At 35.3% G+C, this 24,873-nt stretch overlaps 1 protein-coding gene across 4 annotated transcripts in view; it reads left to right on the top strand.

Moving 5' to 3' along the window:
• Positions 1–24,873, top strand: part of ARHGAP20 (Rho GTPase activating protein 20) — a 191,242-nt gene that overhangs the window by 18,457 nt on the left and 147,912 nt on the right. For all 4 annotated transcript variants that reach the window (XM_036895688.2, XM_036895694.2, XM_036895690.2 and 1 more), the window contains exon 2: positions 7,252–7,334. In XM_036895688.2, coding sequence (XP_036751583.2) covers positions 7,252–7,334 — 83 coding nt within the window. The remainder of the gene's footprint in view (positions 1–7,251; positions 7,335–24,873) is intronic.

Raw genomic sequence — 24,873 nt, 5'->3', positions numbered from 1 at the left:
AAATCCCTGGTTTGAAAAAATATATGCACCCTTATGTTTTTTGCTGCATTATTTACAATAGCCAAGATACGGAAGCAATCAATAGGTGAATGGACAAGGAAGATGTGGTACTTATAACCATGGAATATTATTCAGCCATAAAAAAGAAAGAAATCTCACCATTTGCAACAACATGGATGGACTAAGAGAGCATTATGCTAAGTGAAATAAGCCAGGTGGAGAAAGATAAATACCACATGATTTCACTTATATGTAGAATCTAAAAACAAAACAAAATGAACAAAACAGTAGTAAACTCAGAGACACTGAGTAGTGGCTGGTGATTATGATGGGGGAGGGATTGGAGTGAGTAGGTGGGGTGGGAGGGGGTTAAAGAGGCATAAAATCTCAGTCATGATATTAGTTGGTCATGGAGATGGAAGTGCAGCATGGAGAATATATCATCTTTCTGTGTTGACGGATAATAACTACACTAGTTGGGATGAGGAACTGTTGAAACCCTATGTTGTATACTTGAAACCAATATAACATTTTATATCATCGATACTTCAATAATTTTTTTAATCTTGTGATAATAGGACTTAGAAATAAGGTGCAAGGTTAAAAATAGTTTTCCTGTTTCCTTGAAGAGTCAGTGTCTTTGAGATATGTCTCCCCCAAATAAACGCTGCATGTGTGTGTGGGAAGACAAGAAACAGTTTATTGCTCACTAAATTGTACTAAGTAGCCACAAAAGGATTAATAGTCAAATTTGAATAGGCTAATTTGTAAATCTGCTAAAATTTTTTTTCTGGTCTTGTAACTTCAGAATTCATTAAAAGCTTTCCTCAAAGCCTTTATTTTAATGCTATGCTAATTTTAAATGTTTGAAGATGACTTAAGCATATTTGACTTAAATTCAGCTGAAATACTTGAATTTTTTTCTTCCTAAAGTGACTGGAACAAAACAAAGTATGAAGAATTGCAGTTCACCGGATTTAAATATTTCATCCTGTTCCTTTCTTTTCATAGGCTTTCTTTTCCTTTAATCTTTGTAAAAAGTAAGAGTGACCACCTTCAGAGTTATTTAGAAGTTCCAAAAATTGTACTGTATCTCTTGGTTGATATTAAGTCCAAATTCTAATGAAAGACTACATATAGGTATTTATGTAAACAGTAAGTTGTTGAAAACAAAAGAACAAATTTTTTTCTTCAGTTACATATTTGCAGCTTCATTTTCCTAAATAGGCATACTTGTGTTACCATTTTAAACTCTCAGATATAGGCAGTGTTAATTCATTGACTTAATACATAGCTATTGAGAATTTATTATATGAAAATACTGAGTAGGACACTGAAGGAGTAGGGGAGGAATGGTGGCAAACTGCAATAGGCAGGTAGGCATATTTCCCAGATCTCAGGAATTCAAATGAAGAGCCAGTCAAACATTTTGTATAAAACCATGTTGGATGAAAAGTGAATAAATAATTTCCATTTCATGTATAATACTTCAGATGGTTGTTAAATAAACACAATTATAGCTTCTGGCTATGAACCAGTTTGCTGGTATGGAACCCAATAGTTTAGTAGTTTTGTATTTAGCTTTTTTTTTTTTTGCTTTTTAACAGCTTTATTGAAATATAATTCACATATCATATGATTCATCCACTTAACATGTACAATTCAATGACTTTTAGTATATTCACAGAATTTTGCACCCATCACCACAGTCAGTTTTAGAAAGCTTTCCTTGCCCCAAAAAGAAATGTTGTACCTCTTAGCCATTAAATCCCAATACTTTCATCTCCCCCAACCTCAGGCAAGATCTAGTCTACTTTAAGTTTCTATATATTTATTTATTCTGGGTATTTCTTATAAATGGGCTCAAAAATATAATATTTTCAAGGTTTATCCATGTTGTTACATATAGCAGTACTTCTTTTTAATTGCCAAGTAGGATTCCATTTTGTAGATATACCACTTTTTTCATCAGTTGATGGACTTTGGGGTTGTTTCCACTTTTTGACTTCATCAGTAATGTTGCTGTGAACATCTGCGTACATATTTTTGTATAGACATGTTTTCATTTCTCTTGGGTATAGTAACTGAATGTTTAGCCATTTGCAAAACTTCCAAATTGTTTCCTAAAGTGACAGCAACATTTTACATTCCCATGAGCAGCATATGAGTCCAGGTTATCTACATCCTCAACAACATTTGTTTTTTATAGTAGCCATCCTGATAAGTATAAATTGGTATTTCATGGTTTTAATTTACATTTCCCTGATGATGAATGATATTGAGCATCTTTTCATTTGCTTTTTGGCCATTTGTATATCTTCTTTGGATAATGGTCTATTCAGATCCTTTACCCACTTAAAATTGGCTTATTTTTCTTTATTGAAATGGAACAACTCTTAAAGTATTCTGTATACATATATGTGATTTGCAAAAATTTCTCCCATTCTGTGGGTCCTTTGAAGCGCAGAAGTTTTAATCTTGACAATATCCAATTTATCTGTTATTTCCTTTGTTGCTTGTGTTTTTAGTGTCATACCTAAAAAACCATTGCCTAATCTAAGCTCACAAATATTTCTGCCCACATTTTCCTAAAATTTTTATAGATTAAGCTCTTACTTTTAGATCTGACCCATTTTGGATTATTTTTGTATATGGTAAGAGATAGGAGTCCAACTTCCTTCTTTTGTATATGGATACCCAGTGGTCCCAGAACCATTTATTGGCAAGTAATTAACTTTTCTCATTAGACATATGTTTACCATGTAGCTCAAAATGGTAAATGTCAATATTATGTCAAAAGATGTAGTTTGTTATGTACAAGAATGGCTCTTATTATCCAGTTCCATAGGATATGCTTATATTTCCTTAATGACAGCATCCCAGCAGAGCCCTTCAAAAGTTTGTTTCTCTGTGTGTGTGCGTGGGAATGGTGGCGTAGATGTGGAGAATGAGTGGATGTTGAAATTCACATAAAACCTTTATTTATTGAGTGTATGTATGTGTCTGGCATTGTACTAGGCCTTGGGAATGCAAAGGTAGGCCTGCTACAGAGTTGAGTTTCAGTAATAATTGTTGAAGGACTGGAGAAAATTGGGAAAGAAGATGTAGTCTCTGCTCTCAGGAAAAATTATTTATCTAGAAAAACAATAGAATATGAAATGCTATAATGGTGGCGTAACCTGTGAAGCAAGTTAAGAACACAAAGAGTTGAATATATAGTTAATCCAACCGATTAAAAAAGAGTTGAAGTGGAGAGCACCTTGCAGTTTAGAGGATAGTGTTGCTACAGTTTTGTGTTATTATTGAAATACAGAAGAAAAATTAATTGTAGCCATTTAATTCTCATCTTCAATTACGACTTCTATTCATTTACTCTTAGGCAGAATAGGTTTTTTTGCTTTTAACACTATATATAACTACAGAGGAAACAGCTTAGAAAATCAAAGATCTAATTTCACTTTAGTGTTCATGTTATACTTCCCTAATAAATGGCTTTTAGTAAAAGGACAGCAGTTTGAAAATTAATCACTATTTATTCCTTTTTACAGTATCTTCCAAGCTCCTCCTCATTGTTCCCATTTGGGGGCAGATGAGTAAATAAATGTTACTTCATATTTATTTGTTTTGAGCTCATATAAAATTCTTGTTTAGTTTTTTGAGCTGAACACTAGGTAAATGGTACAAATTACAAGAATACCATTCCCTAAAGATTAAAGCAATTGATTTTTTTAGCTTAATATGTAGTTTATCAATTTTGAAAAAGATTGCCCTTTAAAAATACTCAGTTTTGTAATGTCATCCAGTATTTTTGAGATCATCTAAATTTGAGCAGTAAGCACTTGGCATTCTGAAAAATCATGCTGTGGGTTGTGATTTCTAAGCTAACAGAAAATATACACTGTTTAAATCTATCTACTATTTCCTGCTAGGTGAAGAATGATATTATTTCTTATCACTGAACAGCTATGAAATTTGTTGGTTCTAGTATAAGCGTAGCTCAGTCTGTCCTGACAGGTTTGTACTATTACACATTTGTATAGGAACCAGTACTCTAATTCTATTTCCATGTATTTTATTTCACACAATTGTTACAAACAAAAAGAAAATCCAAGTCTTCATTGTCTGAGAACAGAATCTTTGATAGATACGTGAATTTGCTTTGAAGTCACCATTGATCCTTTGTTTTGCTACACTTTTGAGCAAAAGAAAGAAATCTATTTATTTTGAATGAATTAATACCTAAATATATTTATTAAGCTACTTTTAAACTGACTACTCTTAAGACTTCTTATTACTTTCAAAAGAGAAATGAATCCTATGAATCCTAAATGCATATAGTATATAATGCTTATTTTCCTGTATATAGAGCCAAAGTGAATCTTTGGTGGACATTTAATATAAGAATATCAGAAATAGAAGGAACCTAGGAGACTACATAGTTCAAATTTTCTAATTTTCTAAATAAGGAAATGGAGGCCCAGAGAAGTGACTGAATTGCTCTGGGATTAGTAGAATATCAGTACAAACAACAGGTCCTCAAATAAAAACAATATTCTGCCTGTAGCTTGATTGACTCTCTTGAATATGAAGGAGTCCACTAGATGAGGTGGATACCACTCTGTATTTGACTCCTCATACATTTGACAATTTTTTAACTGAGAAAACACAGTCCAATCACCATTTTACACAAATGGTCCTCTTCATTAAGTCTCCATCGAAAACTCCCATTTTAAAAGTACCTTTCCAGAAGAAAATTTGTCACACTTCTTTGATTATCCATTCTCATGTTTAATAGCCATCATTCTCAGAAAGATTTCCTTATGTCAGAAGGTTTCAAATTTGGAGTCCATGAATTCCTAAGGCATCAACATAAAATTATGTGCAAAATTTTAGTTTAAATTGTTTGTAAATTTATCAAAGAACCCTACCCAAAATCACCCTGGATTTTCTGTCTGCAGTTTAGCCACATTTCTTTTTGCCCTATATTCCTTGGAAGACAACTTGCTGTTCTCCTTGTTATAACTCTCCATTAATATGGAAGTTATTACTCTTTCCAAATGAAGAATTTCAGATCATTTTAACTTTTCTCATAGGCTTTTTCTTTGCCCCAATTCTAAATCATTTTTATGTCTGCCTTTTGAACACTTTCCGAATTCTTTGTAAACCTGAAAGCCAAGGAACTCAGAATTAGATATCCTACATTAATGTAGATCTAGTTCTGGAGTTTGGATATGCTGACAGGAGTGTCAGAAGGTTAGGAGCAGCAGAAGTAAGACTGCTAAAATTGCCAAGATGGGTCCAGAAATGTGGCACCCTACTAAGGTAGCCTAGGAGATGCTCAAGGTCAAAACAGAGGGCAAGGGGTCCAGGTAAAGATTAAAGGGTTACACAGATTTCACAGTTCAAAGCTTTGTAAGTAGATCCTCAATAAAGGGTGTCAGGATAAGGAATAAGAATCAAGCCCACACCTGAAGGCATGAAACAGAAACCTGCAGAAAATTTGCATATGAACAAACTGCTACCTTTAAGTAAAATAAATCCAAAGGCCCGATATTGAGACTACTCTTCACATGGTGACAGGCTGCTGGACCTTGCAATATAAATACTTGTCTCTCAGATTTCCCTTCTCCCTGAAGCCTCTTCAGTCACACTAGCCTCAGGATGTTATATTCTGAGAATTATGTTCCCAAGAGGTATGACTAATGGAAACAGCAGGGTGGGGCCTATAAACTATAATAAAAAGTAGGTTATCAAAATCATTGGGGTTGGGAGGGCTTATAGACTCTTCTGGGAATCTAATGAAAACTGTGGGCTTTCTCTCCAGAAGGAAGACACCGAATATATCATGTAAAACAATGTTACACATTTTAACCTTCTCTGAAACTCATTCATGGTTAATAATTCCCAAAAGATATGTATGGTATTCTATATTTCTTATCCACTTATTTCCTGTCCTTTATTACTATATTAATGTTTTATATAATTGTTTCAGGTGCTGAGCTAAGCTAGGAGTTTTGAGCATATAGTTTGTATATGTGAACCAAAAGATGAAGAGGGTGGGGAGAACAGCAACAGTGAGGCCATGGCACTGGTGACAACCATAATCAGGGAGAGCTCTCTGGGGGCATGGTGAGTTTGAAAGTTAAGAACTGTGCTGAACAAGTCCACATCCCTTTCTCATTGGATGATTCTTCCTCTGTTCCTGTGCTAGGATCTAGGTTTTATTTTACTGGCTAAGAAGCAGTTCCTTTATGAATCATGAAAAGAGATACTAATACTGAGCAAGTAAGTTTTTGTGGTTCCTGTTAGAGCAGCACCCAGTTCCCAAGACTGACTGGCCTAAGTCCTCAGGCAGTGGGTGAGACCTTTGGCCACAATAGGGTGAGAGGGTAGAGCAGAAGAGTGGCTTCAGTGATAGAGCCTGAACTTCACTCATGGCAGTTGGTGACTCTATTTACTTTACTCATCTAATGTCCAGTGGCAGACCCTCTGACTCTATTTTGAGGTCTTAAATATATAAGGTTACATTTAGAGAGTAATTATCTGGATAACTCAAGTTTAATAAAACCTCATTTACCAAAAATTTTATGTCCTCTGAAACAGAGTACCTGAATTATCCAGTTAGTCAATGTTTATATTATATATCACTCAGAAAAGAAAAAAAAAGTTTTTTTCTAAAGTTGTATCAAGTTGTTTGGAAGAAGGGATTCCCAGATGTGTAAATAATTATTTAATTTAAACATGTATTGAATGTGTAAGAATCTAGTTTCCATCTTTTGCTTTAACTGTTTTTTTCTCATTTTACCCGATCTCTTCAAATCCTGACTTTCCCTGAAGCCCAGTTGGGGCCTACCCTGCCAGTGAAAGAGAGATAGTAGCACCTGCTTGAGGACATTTTGGAGTATAAATGAGATAATCTAGTCCTGCATTTAGCATAAGGCCTGGAACGTAATAAGCAATTTATCTGTCAGCTGCAATTGATGATAATGGTTATGATGATGCTTATCCTAGATTCTCTGATCAACATTTAGTCTCTTTACCTTATGACCATAAAAAGTACTTACTGCCTATGCCACTTGGGACACTTACTATCCTGGTTTAGATGTTATTATTTTGTCCCCATAATGAGACAGCACACTCTTTGATAGGCCAGGATAGACAATGTAAAACTTGACTAAATAGGATTGAAAACTAGCATGTACTTACTTTACAAGCCACGTGGTCTTCAATTTGATTTTTTTTCCTCAACAGAAAATGAAAACACTAGCAGAAAGGAGAAGGAGTGCTCCATCTCTTATCCTGGATAAAGCCCTACAGAAACGGCCTAGTATCAAGTAAGTGAAAAACTTTGTATTACACATTTGGTATGTGCTTTTCTTTTTCCTTTAATGTGTGTGGATATTTTTTTTTCTTTTATCATTTTCTGTTTAATAAAAGAAAATAATGACTTCTAAGGTTATTTAATAAGGTGTATCTTTTATGTGAATCATAAAGCCTTCCTGAGCTGGTATATGCGATCAGTTGCTTTAAAGCTGATTCAGAACTGAATCTCACATCACATCGTACAAAATATGCAGGTTCCATATGTTGTTTATTTATGAAACAATTAGAACTTGGAAAACTAAAAAAATTATTATTTTAACTACCGTACATGTTTGTATGCATTAACCTTTGCTTTTTATCTTAAGATGATGCCTGTGCATGAGTATATAAGACAAAGTTTTCCCAGTTTTAGATATAAAAAAGATAATCAGATTAAGATTATTAAAAAATAGAATGTTGATTTCTTTTAGGTGTTATTGGTTAAATTAGTAAACTAGTGAAATTTGAAGTAAAAAAATAGGTTAAATATCTATTAAAATAGCTATTTCACCTGCTGAACCTAAATAACTATTTCGATGGACATTTTAAGAAAGTCTTTCATAATGTGTAGAAATTGAATGGATAATTCAATCATTAAATGGCATTTTAACTCAGAGGAGATTTTATGTTTAAAGGAACACTGATGATTTTCCTCTAATCTATGAATATTTTTATGTAAAGTGAAGTTCTTATAACTTTTATTTCTATGAATGATGTGCTAATTTAACATAAAATCTACATGAAGGTATGGCATTTTTTTCAGTGCTGAAAATAAATTATATAACCGTATCCCAATTAGTGAAATTATCAAAATACTTAGGTCACTCTTTTTTCTACTCCGCATATTCTCAGACTCAGGCAGCTCTTCCACCTGTCCATCAAAGACACACACTTAAGTCAGTGGGTTGATCAGAAAATATAAATTACTTTCAATAGATTATTTAATAGCCTAATCAAAATTTAATGAGGAAGATATTTTTCTGCCAAGTAAGTAATACGGTAATACATTTTAGTGTCATATATAAATGACTTTTGGATTATTTGCATTAGTGTACCTTTGTATTAGTGTGAATAAAAGAATGGTTATATTTTCACAGTTGGATGTTGATTACCTAGAAAACTCAAGAGAAAGTATTTTTAGGGGAAGTAGAGAGAAGAGGCAGAATTATCGTACACCTGTCTTTAATTCTACAGTATATGTAAAAATAACTTCATTACCCACTTTTTAAAAACACAGATAAACAGTTTAAATTTCTTATTGGAAGCTTCTGGAATAGACATGTACTAGGCTTGTCAATTAAAACTAACGCTTATATTAGAGAAGTTTAAGTCTGAAATCAGGGGTCAGTAGTGGCCCACCTACCCACTTTCCCAGGGCAAGAATCTATATCAGTATGCATGTAGGTATTGAAAGCTCGTATAAACCAGTGGTTCTCAACAGAGTTGTATAAACCTCTGTGGGGCATTTTGGAATTTTGTGAAGCATTTGCATTTGTCTCAATAATTTAGTAGGCAGTGGCCAGAGATGCTATACATCATGTAATATATAGGATATTGTGTGTAACAAAAAAATTGTGTGGTTCCTGCATGACTTTTGAATGTCCTGTGTATGGGATATTTGAGAAGGGAAAAAAATTCTATAATTATGTATGCCTGTAACCTAACTCTGTTTTTTATATAAATGTAAAGTAATTTTACATACTTTTGTTTTAATCAGCACTAAATTTTCTAGAAATGCAACTGCCTTGCATATCAAGAAATAAGGGTACTTTATATTGTTTGGAACCATTTTGGAAAATCACTTGGCAGTACTTCATTTTCCTGTACTTGTTGCATGGAATGGTTTCTTATCATCCTACTTCTCTTAAATGTAAATATGTTAATTAAAAGGTGTAAGCATGTGACTACTTCATTTTCCTTTAGTGTAGTCGCATCTGCACATATGAACATTGAAAGATATGATAAATTACTCTCATTTTATTTTCTTTTATATTACTGTTGTTTTATTTTATTGATACTTTTGAAATTCTGTAAATATCTGTGAATTTTATTTGAGCATAGAAAAATAGGATTTGAAATGACTGTATATGTGCTGACTTGTATATAATAACAAAGGGACATTGGGTCTAGTAGGATTGAGAATGACTGATGAAGTGCCAGGTTAGGGAAAATACTAACACTAACCTCACTTACTGGGATTATTTTGAGTTAGAGAATCAATATGATAATATACAACTTTATACCTCCCTACTCTTTCCTCTCCATCACCACTGAAATAATTGGTGTTTATATTAGAGCCAGTTCCCCAAATTCTCACTTCAGAAATAGAAAAATATGATGATTTTTTGTGTCAAAATAACTGCAGGAAAAAAAGTTAAAGTTACATATATTTTAATCTTCAGTTTATTTCCTATGAATTTCTCTAGCTCACTAACATGCGTGCACAATGCTAGGAAAAAGGACCTTTCCCTACCATAAGAAATAGTGCTTTTACTCTACGTTGTGTTGGGTCATTAAAGTACATACACAAAAAAATCTTGGGTGTTGAATGTGTACAAAATAGTTGTAAGTAATGTAATCTCAGGACTGGAAAGAACCCTAAAGGTCATCTAGTGTTGTTGGTTTCTGAAACTTCCTAAGTCAGTATTCTGCAGTGGGGTCCAGGCATCTGCATGTTTTCAAAATCTCCTCATAGTTTATTCTGATACACTCTTGAAGAAGAACTACTGTGGCAAGCTACAAAAGAATCTTTTCTAAAAAAATCCTTTAAAAAAAGGAATATTATAATGGAATTTTAAGAAAGTACAGAACTGTAATATGTATTTCTCTTAAAATAAGCAAGTGGACATTATAAAACAACAAAGTTCTCCTTCCCCAGCGGTACGGTAACCAATGTTAATCATTTGTATGTCCTTCTAAATCTTTATGCAATGTTATTAATCTATGAAAATGTTATTAGAACTTGAATTTGTTTTTCCTGATGTTTAAATTCTCACATTTGCATAGATGTTACTAGTTCTTTCCATTTTCAAGTCTTGTAGTTTAATTAGAGATCAAAAACTATTATAACAACCATTCAAGAAAGTCTTTGAATTTTGTCCATCTTTATATATACATGTTCCTGAAAAGTTGAATAAATAAGATTTTTATTATTAGTAAACTTGCTATTTTACAGAAATCCTATGGTAAATTGTTTTATAGTGAATCACTTTTTTCCAAAGTTGTTAAAAATAACTCAGATTTTCATAATTAAAATTTTGCTTTTCTAATAGTTATACCCAAGAAACAAAAAATCTCTACAGTCCAAGCTGAAGGCTGATAGCACACCTATTTCTGATAGCACAAAATTGTAGAACTTTATACAACAAAATTCTACTACCTAAAAAGAATCTTCACTAACTCTTTGCATGGAATACCACAGGAACTAACCTGTAAAAAATCCATGTACAGTGTGGGACAGACAGCAAAGAAACACGAATATTTTATTTATTATCATTGCATATTTCTTGAATTACACCCATATTTGATTTTGGCTTTCTGTTAGAAACTTATTATTTCTACTGTTGTCCCCTAGTTAAGGTGTTACTTAGTAATTAATGACCTGTAGATGATAAATCTATTGTTCAAAATTTAGTAAACATCCATAGAGGAATTAAAAGAATACTTTCATTTCATAGTTATTGTACCTCCATTTTTATTAAATCTAATTAACAATAGCTAGGTTTAAAAGAAGAGGAAAAAGGTTAACTGACACATTAATGTGTTTATGTATTGAACAGTTTTATCTTCAATGGTTTTGATCAACACAGAGTATATAAGAAAAGAGACAGTTTGAGGAAAAGATGGCAGTGTGAGTAGTGTGGAGGAAATCTCCTCCCAAAACCACATACATTTTAAAAATACAGCAAATAAAACTATTCCTAAAATAGTGACCAGAAGTAACAGTACACCAGCCAGTGTACTTCTGCAAGAAGTCAACATCTCATGGAAAGGCATAAAGTACAAAGCCATGACCCAGCGGGACCCAAGCCCTCCCCCACCCCAGCTCACTGGCAGGAGGAAAAGAATCAGAGTGGGGAGGGAGTGGAAGCACAGGACAGCTAAATAACCAGCCCTAGTAATCTGCCCCAGGAGCACAGACACACATTGCATGGTGCTCTGGATATTAGATGAGCTGAAAAGCAAACTCTGAGAATAAGACTGCGAACAGGTTCCCACAGCTGGCTGCCCTGGGACAAAAGAAAAGCAGGTGCTTTAAAAGTCTTAAAGGGACAGGGGTTTAACAGGTGGACAAAATCATCCTGGTATACTCAGCCCAGCAGGCTGGGAACTTTCAGGAGCTTTAGGCACCTATCCTCCTGGTTGGGAATGCAGCTCCGAGGCCCCTCACCACAATAAGCAGCCTGCCACTCCTTCCTCTGCACTGGCACCTGTGTGCGAACTGGCTGTCCATGCCATTGCTGCAGGCCCACTGGAGGGCAGCTCTGTCTACAGCAACCACAAGGCTTAATGCAGGGGCTTCTCCGTGCGCCTCGCTAACTGGCCCTAACCTACAAGCTGCTGCCTGTGTGCAGTTGACCTGCACGGACAGCTGAGATGGGCAAGGAGACTGGGAGGCATGAACGGGCTTTGTTCTCATGGCAGAATACACGCTGCTGGCCTGTGACCCCTGCCAGTGCCCTAGGCCATCCAAAAGGGCCGACCTACCCACAGCAGCTCGGAATTAACCCAGAGGCTACTCTCTGCACACAGTTGACTGGCACAGAGAGCGGAGATGGGCACTGAGAACAGGAGCCACAAAAAGGCTTTGTCCTCTTGGCAGACACATGTGCTGCTCACCTGTGACACCTGCCATTGCCCTAGACCATCCCAAGGGCTGTCCTGCCCACAGAAGCTTAGAGGATTAACCCAGAGGCTGCTCCCTGTGTGCAGTTAACTGACACAGACAGTGGAGAGAGGCACAGCAACCAGCAAGGAGGAAGGGACTTGGTTCTCCCAGCTGACACAGGGGCCACTCGCTGGTGACCACTCCCATCACTCCAGGACCTTGAAAAGGCAGAAGAACCTTCCTCAATCCAAAGTCCCTCAAACACCAAAAAGAGGGCTCAGTGAGACTGAAATCACCAATCTTCCTGAAAAAGAATTCAAAATAAAAGTTATAAACATGTTGATGGAGGTACAGAAAAATACTTAAGAGGGTAAGGGATGATTCATGAAGGAGATAACAGAAATGAAACAAAAAATGGAGGGATTTAAAAGCAGATTAGATGAGGTTGAGGAGACTGTTAATGGAATAGAAATCAGAGAACAGCAATACAGAGAAGCTGAGGCAGAGAGAGAGAAAAGGATCTCTAGGAATTAAAGAATATTAAGAGAACTGTGTGACCAATCCAAATGGAACAATATTTGCATTATAGGGGTACCAGAAGAAGAAGAGAGAGAAAAAGGGAAAGAAAGTGTCTCTGAAGAAATAATTCCTGAAAAATTCCCCAATCTGGGGAAGGAAATAGTCTCTCAGGCCATGGAAGTACACAGATCTCCCAACACAAGGGACCCAAGGAAGACAAAAACACATATAATAATTAAAATGGCAAAGATCGAAGACAAGGACAGAGTATTAAAAGCAGCCAGAGAGAGAAAGATAACTTACAAAGGAAAACCCATCAAGCTATCAGACTTTTCAGCAGAAACCTTACAGGCCAGAAGGGAGTGGCATGATGTATTAAATGCAATGAACAGAAGGGCTTTCAACCAAGAATACTCTATCCAGCAAGATTACCATTTAAATATGAAGGAGGGATTAAACAATTCCCAGATAAGCAAAAGTTGAAGAAATTTATCTCCCACAAAGCATCTCTACAGTGTGTTTTAAAGGGACTGCTCTAGATGGAAGTATGCCTAAGGCTAAATAGCTGTCACCAAGGAAAATAAAACCACAGCAAAGGAAGTAGAACACCTAAATACTAACCAGATGCATAATTAAGTCAACTATTGACAAAGTCAATCAAGGGATACACAAAGAGTACAGAATAGGACACCTAACATATAAAGGGTGGAGGAGTAAGAAAAAGAAGGAAAAGAAAAAAGAATCATCAGACTGTGTTTATAATAGCATAGTAAGTGAGTTAAATTAGACGGTTAGGTAGTAAAGAAGCTTCCCTTGAAACTTTGGTAACTATGAATCCAAAGCCTGCAATGACAATAAGTACATATCTATCTGTAATCACTCTAAATGTAAATGGACTGAATGCACCAATCAAAAGACACAGAGTTATGGAAGGGAAAAAAATGGACACCCATCTATATGGTTCCTATAAGAGACTCACTTCAAACCCAAAGACATACACAGACTAAAAGTGAAGGGATGGAAAAAGGTATTTCATGCAAACAGTAGGGAGAAAAAAGCAGGTGTTACAGTACTTGTATCAGAAAAAATAGACTTCAAAACAAAGTAAGTAACATGAGACAAAGAAGGACATTACATAATGATAAATGTGTCAGTCCAACAAGAAGATATAACCATTATACACACCTATGCACCCAACACAGGAGCACCTACATACGTTGAAACAAATACTAATAGAATTAAAGGGGGAAATAGAATTCAATGCATTCCTTTTAGGAGACTTCAACACACCACTCACTCCAAAGGACAGATAAACCAGACAGAAAATAAGTAAGGACACACAGACACTGAACAACACATTAGAACAGACCTAACAGACATTTACAGAACACTCCACCCAAAAGCAGCAGGATACACATTCTTCTCAAGTACACATGGAACATTTTCAAGAGTAGATCACATACAAGGCCACAAAAAGAGCTTCAGCAATTGCAAAAAGATTGAAATTGTACAAACCAACTTCTCAGATCACAAAGGTATAAAACTAGAAATAAATTGTACAAAGCGAAAGGCTCACAAACACATGGAGGCTTAAAACATGCTCCTAAATAATCAATGGATCAATGACCAAATTAAAACAGAGATCAAGCAATATATGGAGATGAATGAAAACAACAGCAAAATACCCCAACCTCTGTGAGATGCAGTGAAGGCAGTTCTAAGAGGAAAGTATATACCAATCCAGGCTTGTTTAAAGAAGGAAGAACAATCCCAAGTGAAAAGTCTGAATTCACAATTATTGAAATTGGAAAAAGAATAACAAATGAGACCTAAAGTCAGCAGAAAGAGAGACATAATAAAGATCAGAGGATAAATAAATAAAATTGGGAAGAATAAAACAATAGAAAAAATTAATGAAACCAAGAACTGATTCATGAGAAAATAAACAAAATAGGTATAGCCCTATCCAGACTTATCAAGAAAAAAAGAGAATCTACACACATAAACAGAATCAGAAATGAGCAAGAAAAATCATTACAGACAGTACAGAAATACAAAGAATTACTAGAGGATATTATGAAAAATTATATGCTAACAAACTGAATAACCTAGAATAAAAGGACAACGTTCTAGAAAACTACAACCTTCCAAGCTGACCCAGGAAGAAACAGAAAATCTGAACAGACCAATTACCAGCAATGAAACTGAATTTGTAATAAATAAAACTACCCAAGAACAAAACGCCTGGACCAGATGGCTTCACTGCTGATATTTATCAGACATTTAGAGAAGACCTAATACCCATCTTCCTTAAAGTTTTCCAAAAAGTGGAAGAGGAGGGGATACTTCAAAACTCATTCTGTGAGGCCAGAATCACTCTAATACCAAAAGCAGGCAAAGAGAAAGAAAATTACCAGCCAATATTCCTGATGAACATGGATGCAAAAATACTCAACAAAACATTAGCAAAAAATTAAAAAATAAATAAAAGAGATCATCCATCATGATCAAGTGGGATCTATTCCAGGGATAAAAGGATGGTACAATATTTGAAAATCAATCAACATCATCCACTACATCAACAAAAAGGAAAAAATTCATATGATCATTTCCATAGTTGCTGAAAAAGCATTTGACAAAATTCAACATCGACTCATAATAAAAACTCTCAATGAAATGGGTATAGAGGGCAATACCTCAAACCCACAATAATAAAGGCCATATACAACAAACCCATAGCCAACATCATATTTAACAGTGAAAAGCTGAAAGCTTTTCCTCTAAGACTGGGAACAATGCAAGGATGCCCATTCTCCCTGCTTTTATTCAACATAGTACTGGAGATCCTAGCCATGGCAATCAGACAACACAAAGAAATACAAGGCATCCAGATTGGTAAGGAAGAAGTTAAACTGTCACTATTTGCAGGTGACATGATATTGTACATAAAAAAAACCCTAAAGAATCCACCCAAAAAGTACTAGAACTAATATCTGAATTCAGCAAAATTGTGGGATACAAAACTAATACACAGAAATCTGTTGCATTCCTTTGCACTAACGTTGAACTAGCAGAAAAAGAAATCAGGTAAACAGTTCCATTCACAATTGCATAAAAAAGAATAAAATACCTAGGAATAAACCTAATCAAGAAAGTGAAAGACCTATACCCTGAAAACTACAAGACACTTTTGAGATAAATTAAAGAGGACAATAATAAATGATAATTCATCCCATGCTCTTGGGTAGAAAGAATTAATATTGTCAAAATGGTTATCCTGCATAAAGCAATCTACAGATTCAGTGCAATCCCTATCAAAATACTGACAGCACTTCTCAATGAACTAGAACAAATAGTTCTAAAATTCATATGGAACCACAAAAAACCCTGAATAGCCAAAGCAATCCTGAGAAGGGAAAACAAAGCAAGGGTCATTAGGTTTCCCAACTTTAAACTCTACTACAAAGCCAAAGTAATCAAGACAATTTGGTCCTGGCACAAGAACAGACCAATACACCAGTGGAACAGAATAGAGTCCAGATATTAACCCAAGCATGTATGGTCAATTAATACATGATAAAGGAGCCATGGATATACAATGGGAAAATGACAGCCTTGTCAACAGCTGTTGTTGGCAAAACTGGACAGCTACATGCAAGAGAATGAAACTGGATTACTTTCTTAACTTCATACACAAAAGTAGACTCGAAATGGATTAAAGACCTGATTGTAAATCATGAAACCATTAAGCTCTTAGAAGAAAACAAAGGCAAAACTCTCTTGAATATAAACATGAGCAACTTTTTCATGAGCATATCTCCCTGGGCAAGGGAAACAAAAGCAAAAATGAACAAGTGGGACTACATCAAGCTAAAAAGCTTCTGTACAGCAAAGGACACCAACAGTAGAACAAAAAGGCATCCTATGGTATGGGAGAATATATTCATAAATGACAAAGCCGGTAAGGGCTTGACATGCACAATATATAAAGAGCTCACATGCCTCAACAAACAAAAAGCAAATAACCTGATTAAAAAGTGGGTAGAGGATCTGAACAGACATTTCTCCAGAGAAGAAATTCAGATGGCAAACAGGCACATGAAAAGATGCTCCACATCGCTAATCATCAGAGAAATGCAAATTAAAACCATAATGAGATATCACCTCACACCAGTCAGGATGGCCAACATCAAAAACTCAAACAAGAACAAATGCTGATGAGGATGTTTAGAAAGGGGAACCCTCCTACACTGCTGGTGGGAATGTAAATTAGTTCAACCATTGTGGAAAGCTATATGGAGGTTCCTCCAAAAACTCAAAATAGAAATACCATTTGACCCAGGAATTCCACTTCTAGGAATTTACCCTAAGAATGCAGGATCCAGATTCAAAAAGACAGATGCACCCCTATGTTTATCACAGCACTATTTACAATAACCAAGATATGGACGCAACCTAAGTGTCCATCAGTAGAAGAAACGATAAGGAAGATGTGGTACATATACACAATGGAATATTATTCCGCCATAAGAAGAAAACAAATCCTACCATTTGCAACAACATGGTTAGAACTGGAGGGTATTATGCTCAGTGAAATAAACCAGTCCGAGAAAGACAAGTACCAAATGATTTCCCTCATCTATGGAGTATAACAACAAAGCAAAAACTGAAGGAACAAAACAGCAGCAGACTCACAGAACCCAAGAATGGACTAACAGTAACCAAAGGGAAGGTGACTGGGCAGGGTGGAGGGGAAGGGAGGGATAAGGGGATTAAGGGGCATTAAAATTAGCGCACATAATATACAGGGGGTGCATGGGGAAGGCAGTATAGCACAGAGAAGGCAAGTAGTAACTTTATAGCATCTTACTATGCTGATGGATAGTGAGTGTAATGGGGTATGTGGTGGGGACTTGATAATGGGGGGAATCTAGTAACCACAATGTTGCTCTTCTGATTGTGTATTAATACCGTAGTAAAAAACAAATAAACAAATAAATAAATGAATACATAAATAAAAAGAACAGAGGCAGTGTAGAGATTTGAATATATTTTTTTACGTGGACACGACAAAAGATAAGCTGGATGTGATTTTTCCAATTATTATATTACATAGAATAGTGGATGACAGACATCTTTCACATCACATACCCTTTCAATTTCACATACCCTGAATTCCAGTCATTCTTCATAATTTCCACTTTCCTAAACATTATACCTTCTGCTGTTGTCTCAAATGTCACTTCCTTCAGTAACCCCTCTAACCCACCATAAACAGCATTTGTGTTTCTTTAGCACCATGAGTACTTTTAATCATTGTACGTATCGCACTGCATTGGCATCACCATTTATGTCCTGTTCCCTTTAATGCTCCTGCCCATTTGTTAATAAAATTATGCCTTGTACATACCTATTGTTACTTTTTGTTGGATGAATTTGTGAATGAGCAAGTGACTCCATTTCTAAACCAAAATAGGAATTTAATGTTAGCACAGTAGTTTCTGACTTTCCTGTTCTCCTTTAATTCACCAATATATAGGAGGCTTTCTTTATTCATGGTATTATTTGTGAAATTCTGGCTAGAGAAAAGGGGAGATTCCTTTTAACAAAATAGTTCAGAGTTACTGTTAGGAAGTTCATGCATCAAAATACTACAAAAACTCATATTTGTGACCTGGAAATAGCGCATGTGTTGGCATTTTTGTGATATTTCTTCATTGTTTACTTAACTGTAGATTCAAGTCATGCAAACTTTCCCTCGAGAAATTCACTTGTTTTGATATGGTATTCAGTCAACCTTGTAGATAATTACACAAAGAGTACCCATTTTGGTTTTAAGTTACAGTCTGTTAGCACTTTTAAGTTGGTATTCATCTATCTCCAGCCTCACCTCTAAGTTAACTTACTGTATATGTGTGCTGTTTGCAAGCCCTTGTGCTAGCATTTCACATGTATTATCTTTTAAATCTCTGCTCACTACAGCTGAGAGGAGAGAAGCAGTGCTAGAGAAGCAATGTGGTGCAACAGAAGTGCTTGGGCTTTGACTGCATTCAAATTCTGGCTCTCCATCCTGATTTTCTGTGTGACTGTGGATAAATTGCCCAATCTCTGTCTCAGTGTTTTCCTCTGCAAAATATGAATTGGATGCTTACTTAGAAGATTGCTTTAGTTATTATTTAGTTGCCTCTTTCCTTCCCTTAGATAGATATATTTTATTTTCAAGCTTTAAACTTCCTGATTCATCTAGCAAAGTCACATTTGTTAATGAAAAGCACTACTTTATCATAGCATTGTATAAGTAGGAGCAAATCATTGAGCTGTCTAATTACATAGTGGAAATTGAGTCAAAGATTTGCCCTAGGTCATACGTCGATTATAGCATTATAGAGCTGGAAAACAGTCTCTGGGCTTAATAGAGTTTTCTTTGCATTACATAAATAAAAAGTGTAGGATATAGTGTCCAAGAGCCTGGATTCTGGAGCCAAATTGCTAGATTTGAATCTATATACTACCTCTTAAAGTGTGTAATTTTCAGTAAATTTTTTAACCAATAATAACACAAAAACCTACCTCATAAGGTTAAAAGGAAGACTAAATGGGTCTTAAATATGTAAAGTTCTTAATGTAGTCACTAGGACATAATTAGTTTTGTACGTGTGCAGCTATTAGTAGTAGTAGTAGTAGTAGTAGCAGTGGGAGTGCCCCTCATCCTGGCATAGACACTCTGAGGACCATAGCAGATGGTGGATAAAAATCGTGAAGGCTGCAGTCTGGAGGCCAGTTAGACTCTAATATTAAATTTATTTTGGCAAGACAATTATATTTCTAGGTCTGGACTGAAGCAAGATTAGCTCAGAATATTTTGGATTTATTTGAATTTATTCTTGGTAGACCCTGACAACTCTTGAGGTCTCCCTAGGGAGAAGTTTGAAGTATGTCTAGAATGATTCTGGGAAATAAGGGCTTGAGCCTCAGAGGACTGATCTACTTCGCTTGCCTCCTTCAGATGAAGAAGCTATAAGAGATTTAAGAGATTCATATGTGCCAAAGCTATGAACCAAGATTAGAGAAATATAGAATTGGCTGGTTTGGTTAAGGATGCTGGGTGAGAGAGCCAAATCAGAAGGCATCAAAGAACAAGGAAAGTAGCGGTTTGCTAACTGGCTCCTAATTCCTTTTGGTCATTTCACACCTGTTATGCTTGACTACACACACACACACACACACACACACACACACACACACACACACACACTCATGCTAACATTTTCCTAATCAAACTATCTCCTATTATGTTCTACAAATTCCTCATATTTCTCTATCCTTTTTTTCCTCTGTCATGTTGGTATCATAATGTTAATATTAAATTGGAAGACAACTTACTATACTTTCAAACGCAAGGAGTATATTTATGCTCTGGAGTAGTGTACTGAAGATTGTGGTCAAGTCTACTTTCATAACAGAATGAAAAACCACCTCTGTTTGTGGTAATTTAGTGTGAACTTTTCCAGCTGTGGTCATTGGAATGAGCTGAGTGACCTCATAAAGGCCACTCTCATGCTGAGACTCTGAAATAGGTGTGGTAATAATTTGATATAATTTAAAGGAAAAGTCAGTTTAAGTGAGAAGTTACTAGAATTTCTTTTGAAATTCTGCAAACCTTCTGTATCTAGATACAGTTTCCTGGTATAAGACTTTTAAGTAAAATTTTGCATTTTAGTGGAATTTAAAAAAATCTTTAAAACTTCTTTAAAATTACAATAAACAGTACCGACATGTTGTTTTAGAAACATGCCAGACACTCTTCATTGTGCTGCCTTGCTTTGCATGCCAGGCCTATTATGCTTAATATACATAGTAGGCCTATACCTATAGTTTTAGTATGTAAAGATCATATATATATATATATATGTATATGTATATGTATATATATATACGTACACACACCTTGAGTTATCTATGGGTCTCTCAATTAAAACTTAGAATACACTGTCTAAATATGTATATACAAAAAGAACACAAAGTAAAAATTTAATACATGAAGACTGCCAGCAGCCTGCAAGAGCCCTTTTTTCCTTGAGAGGAACACTTCCAAAGTTGTAAAATTCACAGGTAAAGGAAAGAGACAGCAATTGCTTTATAAAGTGGCAAAGCTGGCAAATGTTTACCAAAATGGAATTCACTGCTTTAAGTAAAAGTCTTCCCAGACCCACATATCACTTTCTTTTCAAACTATTTTTCATATTCTTTAAAAATGATCAAATGCATCTGTTCTGGTATAGTGTGCTATTTTCTTATGGTATGATTCTGGGAGGAACTCTTTAAAAGATTATATTAAGTCTCTCCACATTCTAGTGGGTTTTGACAGGGTGAAATTAATTTATTTTTGCACTTGTAGAGCAGTAATCCATTTAACTTCCTCATTCCAACTATAGTTTGGTTTTCTAATTGCAGTTATGATTCAATTTTATGTTTCATTTCAGCACTAGCAAAGTATTACCTTATTAGTGGATGTTTATTTGCCCTTCCTCACCCTCCTCCAGAGGCTTAGCAGGCTGCCCTAGAACATCTTCATTGTATTCAGTCAGATACTCCCTTCCCCTGTACAGCTTGAAAGCCATCTCAAAGGAGCTTTGGAATTTCATGATTGACTTTCCTTCAGAATCTTGAAATAAAAACATATGAAGGCATCAGAACAATAATTATTACTATGGTTGAGAAGCTTCATACCAGTGTGGTTAAGAAAGTATGGGCTCTGGAACCTTTCCTCCTGGGTTTGACTCTGGCCCTGCTACTGACCAGGTGTGAGATCTTTGGTGAGTTCCTTAACCTCTTCAGGCCTCACTTTCTTCATCTGTAAAATGGGATTAACCTCACTGGGGATTAAAATATTTGTAATGTATTTGTGGTATATCTGATGAGCAAATAAATGAAATGTAATTCTAAAATTTCAATTCTAAAAAATTTTAGAATACATAATATTATAATGTATATGTAGTATATCTGATGAGCAAATAAAATTGTATGGATAGATATACTACATTTTATTTGCTCATCAGATATACCACATATACATTACAATATTATGTATTCTAAAATTTTTTGTTAAATAAAATTATTAAAATGTATATAAATCCTTGTGCTGCCCTGTCACTTGATGTCTAATTTTTTTACTTTCCAGATTTAGGTCTTGTCTTCTCAATTTGATTATCTGCTTTTTGAGTGAAAAGACCATGTTTTCTGCTCTTGAAATCCACATGTTCAGTGCTGAGTATAGAAAATATATTTTATAAGTATTAGCTTAATTCTTACCCTAGCTAAGTAGGTCAACCCTCAGAGTGGAAAGAGGGGTAAGAGTCCACTGCTGCCTGGGAATGTAACACAGCCAGTGTCAAAAAGCCACGCAAGGAAATATCAATTCTGGAGTGACCATCTCTTTAATATATGTGATTTAATGCTCACATGTCAGCTGTATTATGAATCACTGCCCTTGATTCTCTGATGCACAGCTCCTGATGTAATGAGAAATCACAGAATGGATTCTAGTCCCTGCTCTAACACTATATGAGCCTGGCAGGGTCACCTAGTCTTTTCTACAGCTAAGATTCTTTCATCATCTGACAATGGTAGGCAGGAGTGGGAGAGTCCAGTTAACTAAACACTTTACATACTCCCTCTGCTAGCCCTGAACTCCACAATTTTGTGTTTCTTTATGACAACCATAACTCAGTTGCACAGATAATTGAAAATGATATTAATGGTCATTATAAACCCTTTTATTGCAATTCCTAAAAATCTCCAAGAGCATGTCTGTCACACTGCTGAGGAATAAGTGTCCTTTTTATCCCACTTCAGTGCGAGGGTTAAACATTTGCTTATGTGGGATCTTTGGTCTGTTTATTGTCATAATGTCATTTTGGTAGCCAGCTTCCACAGTTGCCTCAGTGATTCTTACCTCCTGGGATTCATACCCTTGTCTTATCCACTCCCACACTGAATCAGAATTCATCTGTGTAATTAATAGAATATGGCAGAAATGATGGCGTATTACTTCAAAGACTAGGTTTAAAAAGATAACTTTCTGCCCCAGTTGCTCTCACAGTCTTTCTGTCTGAATACTTTCTCTGGGGGAAACTATGTCCTGAGCAGCCCTATGGAGAAGCTTGCAAGGGGAGGAACTGGAGCTTCCAACCAACAGTCATATGAATGAGCTTGGAAGCAGATCTTCCAGCCCCTGTCAAGTGTTCAGGGATTGTACTTCCAGCTTGACTGCAACCTCATAAGAAACATTCAAATTCTGAAGCCTCAGAACCTTCAAATTAGTGCTACAATCACTTGATGAGCTACTCCCTGGTTCCTGACCCTCAGAAACTGTGTGAGATAATAAATATTTGTTGTTTTAAGCTGCTGTGTTTGTGGGTAATTTGTTGTGAAGCAATAGATAATCAATACAGTCATCTTCACGTTATGAAACTAGCTTTCTAGACTATTTCTCCCATATACGTTTTATGGATTCTTATAGCTAGAGGTGGAAAGAGGGAAACAAATACTGTTCTCATTTATTTCGTGAAACTCTCATTCCTCAGGTCATGTAATTTGTTGGAAAAGGGGCCAGATGATATTCTTTTTTTCTTTAAACACCTTTATTGAGATACAATTCATACCATATAATTCACCCATTTTAATTGTACAGTTCAGTATATTCATGGAGTTGTGCAGCTATCACCAGAATCCTAAAGCACTTTCATCCCTCCTAAAAGAAACCCTCTAGCCACGAGCTGTCAGTTGTCATTCTCTCCCACGTCCCTTCTTCCCCTCTCTCCATCTCTAAGCAGCCACTGGTCTCTTTTCTGTCTGTAGCTTTACCTCTTCGAGACATCTCATATAAATGCGGTCATGCACTATGTGTTCTTTTGTGACTGGCTTCTTTCAGTTAGCATATGCTTTCAAGATTAATCTGTGTTGTAGCTTATATCAGTACTTTTAATTGTCAAATATTCCATTGTATGGGTAGATATACTACATTTTATTTATTTGTTCTTCAGATATACCACATTTATTTATTTGATGGACACTGGGTTATTTCCACCTTTTGGCTGTTATGAATAATGCTTCTATGAACATTCATGTACAAGTTTTTGTGTGGACATATGTTTCATTTCTCTTGGATATATACCTAAGAGTGGAATTGTTAGATCATCTGGTAATTCTGTGTTTAACTTCTTGAGGAACTGCCAAACTATTTTCCAAGATTGCTATGCCATACTACAGTTCATAGCAGTAGTATATGAGGGTTCTGATTTCTCCACATTATTACCAACTCTTGTTATTTTCTGTCTTTTTGACTATATCCATCTCAGTGAGTAAGAAGAGATCTCTTTCTGTGGTTTTCATTTGCATTTCCCTTATGATGTTAAGCATCTTTTCATGTGTTTATTTGCCATTTGTATATCTTTGGGGGAATTTTCTATTTAAAATTTAGAGCATTTTTAATTGGGTTATTTGTCTTTTTATTAATGAGTTCTTTATAGATATTGCCAAGCAATATTCTTAATGTTATGTGTGTATATGCAAAGCAAAGTTTAGGATTGTAGCACTAATTTGAAGGCTCTGAGGCTCCAGAGCACTTGAGCCTGCAACACGTGGATAATGAAGATCAACCATGCTTCAATTGTCCACTTCATTTTGTATTTATATATAAACCTTTGGTTTTGGTTTGGTCCTTTTTCTTTTTCTTAGACTACCCTTCAGTTTTTAGAAAAAAAATAATTTATACAAGTATGATGCATACTCTATAAATAAACTTTAATCTAGGAGATTTAATAATCTCAAGTTTTTTGATAAACAGACTTCTAGAATACCTGCTTCTTTGTTTATTTCTTAAAAGCACATTTTTTATAATTACAAAGTTAATATATGTGCATTTTAGAAATTCTGTAAAATGCATAGAGGTACAAGTAAATTTTGATACCTTTCATTTGGCCTCAAAGTTTATGTATTTTATGATTGAATCATTGATATGATCATATATGATCCTGTATATGGTGGAAACATTCTCTTCTTACTGTATTATGTGCTATAATATATGCAAACATACTAAAAATGAATAAAATTCTATGGACTTGCTTAAACTTCTAACATAAAGTAGGGAGCTGAGGAATAAA

This window comes from Manis pentadactyla, chromosome 13 (assembly GCF_030020395.1).
Source record: "Manis pentadactyla isolate mManPen7 chromosome 13, mManPen7.hap1, whole genome shotgun sequence".
NCBI classification, from domain to species: Eukaryota; Metazoa; Chordata; class Mammalia; order Pholidota; family Manidae; genus Manis; species Manis pentadactyla.
The sequence above is the reverse complement of the archived record's forward strand: the minus strand, read 5'-3'. Positions and strand labels throughout refer to the sequence as shown.